The following is a 4877-nucleotide window of genomic DNA, read 5'->3' on the forward strand; positions in this document are numbered from 1 at the left end:
CCACCCAGCTCCCGACGCTTACGCTTGAGTAGGTAGGTTGCACTGAGCACTCCCCTTCGATCGAGGGGAATTCCCAAAGAGAAAGTTGGTTGAGACCCAAGAAGGTCTAGAGGGTGTGCTTTGATTGAGACAAAAAGTAGTCGGATTGAGACACTCTCTGCGTGCAAGAGCACAAATCCTCTCCCATGGAGGGAAATCCATTCCCTTAATGCAGCGTCAGCTCACATGGGTGTTGTTGCTTCAACGTCAACCTCACAACTCTTATCCCTCTTACTCTCCTAGACATCAGTGATCACCCTTTTGGCTTTGAGAGAGAAGCTCTACGAGAGATTTTTGATTGAGTCAAACTATGAAGAGAGTTTTGATTGAGAAACACTTTGTGAATTGTTCATATGCACCTGATTGAGACAAATTAGGAGAGTGTTTGGATTGAGGAACACTTTGTTAGAGAACGTATTATGAGTTTGATTGAGAAACAGCATGTCAAGTCCTCTCTGGTGGAAGACATTACAAAGATAGATCAGTCAAATGGTACAAAACCACTTAAGAGTCAACCTTAAGGATTATGTCAACCTCACAGCCCTTATCCTCCATATAAACATCCATTTGCAGAGTGGGGTCCACTTTATACAAGGGGACGGCTCTACCCCACCAAGTTAGCTGTACCAGCTGCAAATTATTCATATTGAGGTTAAAAACAGGAGCAAAGTTCAAAGTTCTTCCAAAATTTTGTATAAGACATAAAATCTGAGTGCTTCTCACAACTTGGCTTTACTCGGGTTAGAATCGAGCAAGGTTCTACCACTCAGCATTAGTACACATACATAAAACCTCAGCTGTGTTTGTTACACATGATACATAGCACCTCACTTATGTTTTGACACAAGAGGCACCATGTATAACTCCCTCATCCCACGTTTTCATCAACATCAGCCCCACATTCTTGCATTTCAGCGGTGTAGAATTGCTGAGCAAAGACACTGCAGATAGATGTTGATGAACTGGGTTTACATTCTGATCCTCTACAAAAGCTGGTGCCTTCTGGAAGAGGCCCAAGTAAGATGTAAGTGTGGAGCCTAATGGTCTAATTTGGAGGTCATCCATCTCACGATGAAAATTTTGGGTAATATACATCAAGGCATATGGGAGAGAGCCTTCCAGCTATGTAAGCATTGTCCACTATCTGTTGGTGGGCAGCACTGTTTTTGACTGCAGATTGATCATTGTATGGAGGCTAATCAGTCTTGAAGGGAGGAATATTGGATACTTATCTACACAGATATGCAAGGCTTATGTCCCTAGCAATCTGCTGGGCATCCATTGAAGCTCCAAGCAAGCCTTTACCAGATAAGCCAGCTGCATACAGGCCCCTCTTGCCCTTCCAATTGTCCATGGGTGACCTTGATAGGCCTTGCTCAGTGAAGAACTGATCTTCATCCTGCACAAGGATGCAAAGAATGTAAGCGCAAGGAAGAAACACATCTCAAGCATCCTGGATATGATTCATATAGGACAAATAGAGTCATTGAGCTTACATAAAGCCAACTTGGAACTGCACTTCTGTATCCTGTGGCTAGAATCACTGCATCAAAGCTGCTGCTGGAATTATCGACAAATCGAGCACCATTGCATGTCATGCTGTCTATTGCTGGCTTCACCTGAATCAAGGACAATCATGACAACCAAGTGCTGATGAGCATAGACCTTAGACTTCAACTATAAGATAAACTTGTGTGCATGGTCACTATTAAAGTCTCAAGGGTAAAGTCTCACCTTGATTTCACCCCTTTGAATGCCAGCCACAGTTCCAACATCAAGGATAGGTGTCTTTCCCATCTTATTCTTCAGCTCAAGAGGGCCAACTTTGGGCCTTCTCAAACCATAAAGAGATGTGTCCCCATACTTTAGTTGGCTATATGTTACTAGTATATAATCCACAAATCTCACGGGAATCAACTTGGAAAGAGTCATAGCTACTGAGAAAGTTGATTTCCCAAACATCTCCCTGGGTAGAACATGCAACTGCAAAGCGACCACAAGAAGAGCCAGGCAACCACAAATAGTTAGTGTCTCTTTGAGAGGAATATCTGCAAAAAATGCAGGAGAGTGTTTCTTCTGAATGGGAAACTTACAGGACTTCTCACTACAATAGAAGGCATGGCTCCATTATTGACAAGGTCTAAGGCAATCTCCATGCCTGAGTTCCCAGCTCCGACAACCAGAACCTTCTGGCCAGTGAATTGGGACCCGTTCTTGTATTGGCTGGAGTGGATGATGGGCCCTTTGGTGAAATCCTTCATCCCAGGAAACCTCGGCAAGACTGGTTCCGCATTCTCCCCAGTGGCCACAACCAGCCACTTGCCTGCATATTCAATGCACTCAAATTGAGCACCATCATCAAGAGTTTGATCTTCATCGCCCAGGACGCTCTCTGAAGATGATGATGATGACCACGACGACAGCCACGAGGATGTCCATGATGATGGTGAAGGATTAACTGTTAATCGTCGGGTTGTCAAGACCTTCCAGAGTCCGGACTGCTCCTCATACTTAGCAGACTGAACTGATTCATTGAACCTAGGATGGATATGGAAGGTACTGGCATAGGTCTCTAGGTAGTCCACAAATTGCTTTCTGGTAAGGAAGGTGGGGTAAAACGGGGGGAAGGGAAGGAGGGGGAGCTCACAGCAGCGCTTGGCCGTGTGGAGATGGAGGCGATCGTATGTGTGCTTCTTCCACAGAGAGGCAATGCAGTCGGACCTCTCCAGGATGACATAGGGGACGCCATAGAGCTGCTGCAGGCAAGCTGCAGTGGCCAGCCCAGAGGGACCTGCCCCAATGATGATAGCACCATCCACAGCAACGTGCTTAGTTATTCGGGGCATATTCTGGTCCATGTGCTGATGATGATTACACTGGTTGGGGTGATGGTGCGTCTTGTGATCATGGGCAGGGCAGGGAGGCATGCTCTCTCTCGCTCTCTCTCTCTCTCTCTCTCTCTCTCTCTCTCTCTCTCTCTCTGTGTGTCTGTGTGCGCCTGGCAGTGCCCTCCTCAAGCAGCAAGACTACTGTAGCTCATTCACATGAACGTCGTACATGCACTCATGAGATAATTAGACGGTTGGGACCTGGGTACTATACAAAGAGCTTACACAGTTGCAGGCAAAAGTACTCCCTATATAATTTTGTGAATAAGGCCCAGAAAGAGACTAGCACACCAGTAAGTCTCTCTCTCTCTCTCTCTCTCTCTCTCTCTCTCTCTCTCTCTGCTCTAGCCTCTCTCCCTCTCTCTCTCTCTCTGCCTGTCCTTTATCTCTTCCTCCCCTGCCTGGATTATCGCGTTACGAGCTGTGAGCATGGCAAGCGGTACATGACGTGCTAGAACTCAATCTCTATCCCCCCCCCCCGCCCCCCCTCTCCCTCCCGTAGTCTCTAGTGAGTCTACTCTCTAGTACCTACAGTAGAGGATGATTCCGATTAAGGGAGTGGGTTGCTAGTGATATGCGACAGTGGTTTGAGAGAGGGACAGCAGAGAAGCCTGCTATTTCCATAGTAGGTAGATAAGCTCAGGAGGAGAGATGCATGTGTGAGAGAGAGAGAAATGTGCATGTGTATGTGTGTGTGTGGGAGGGGGAGGCGGGGGCGCTAGATGACGATGGTACGTGTTGGCGAGAGAGTAGAGCTCACTCGGAGAGAAGTCGAGTTGGGTTGCGAGTCTCTGAGAGAGAGTGCGTTTCCCCCTTATTTTTATTCAGGTCACGAGAAGGCCCTGGTCTAAATGCACCTTCCGAGTCATTGTCACCCAATTCTTTTGGAGATGGTTCATACCCAAAGTTAGTGGGGGACGTCAAAACCCCCTATCCCTCAATCCCACTAGGGATCTGCAATGCTTTTAGAGCTGGTTCACACCCATAGTTAGTTGGAGAGTCAAATCCCAACTCCTCCCACTATCCCTCAATCACACAAGGGAGCTATAGGGCCTTGCTAGCACCTTTGCAATGCAAGCTACTCTCCAATTGATTGCCATAGTGGGCTAACATGCCTTCTTGGCAGCCAAATCAACAAATCCAATCAAATATGCTCCCTTTTTTATTTTAAACTATGAGTGTTGCTCTCTGGCACGATCATTATAACTATCCTTTGTTTCATTTTCCCCTCAATACTCTAGTATGCCTCAATACCCTTGCACACGTCAACACAATGTATATTCACTTGCTTTTGTCCATCATTAGAATAAACTCAATTGGCATGTCATAGATTCAAGGCCAACAAATAGCATGTTCGACGAGACTCCCTCAAATCTAAAAAATGAGGATATTCCAATAGCTACATGAATTTATAATACATAACAACATTTCATTATTTCCCAAATGTCAAATATTGTGGTTTTCTCCATCTTGCTTGTTCTATCTATGGGCTCTATGAACTACCATAACTTATGCATGGCCACTTCTAAGTTATGGTCCCACTCATAATAGTCTATTAATCTATTCATGACTGGGCTCCACGTGATGTCCCAAATACTTCAAGAACTTACTAAAATGGCATTGTATTAAAAAACACATTTAGACATGGAATTTATGCTTCTCTAAATCTTGATTATCATTATGACTCCTTTGATGTTATAGGTTAATTGATTCCAATCTACTCCTATATTCATGACCTTTGTTGGGTTAGTCGATAAGCCAACATTTCTTTCTTCATACCATCATGTGAACCCCCGAGGAGGTCAATTATAAATATATGTATGTATCACAGGGGTTCAACATAATAGATTTTTAAAATACCATTTTTACATTTTTTTACATACAGAAAGGTCTCATATAAAGGTGTTACTTACAAATTGAATAGAAAAGGGTTATGTTTTATTAAAGGAA

The 4877-nt window shown here is 44.6% G+C and overlaps 1 protein-coding gene across 1 annotated transcript; it reads right to left on the bottom strand.

Annotated features, from left to right (window-relative positions):
- Positions 1–496: 496 nt before the first annotated feature.
- On the bottom strand, positions 497–3724 carry LOC148031562 (indole-3-pyruvate monooxygenase YUCCA1-like). Its single transcript, XM_087685112.1, has 4 exons — positions 2133–3724; positions 1774–2022; positions 1536–1658; positions 497–1438 (listed from the first exon to the last, which is right to left on the bottom strand). Exons 1-4 carry the CDS (start codon positions 2964–2966, stop codon positions 1268–1270), a joined length of 1377 nt encoding a protein of 458 aa, XP_087541238.1. The 5' UTR covers positions 2967–3724; the 3' UTR covers positions 497–1267.
- Between the last annotated feature and the right edge of the window lie 1153 nt (positions 3725–4877).

This window comes from Lygodium microphyllum, chromosome 9, assembly GCF_053477565.2.
Source record: "Lygodium microphyllum isolate KBCC chromosome 9, Lygodium_microphyllum_v1.1.10, whole genome shotgun sequence".
Lineage (NCBI taxonomy): Eukaryota > Viridiplantae > Streptophyta > Polypodiopsida > Schizaeales > Lygodiaceae > Lygodium > Lygodium microphyllum.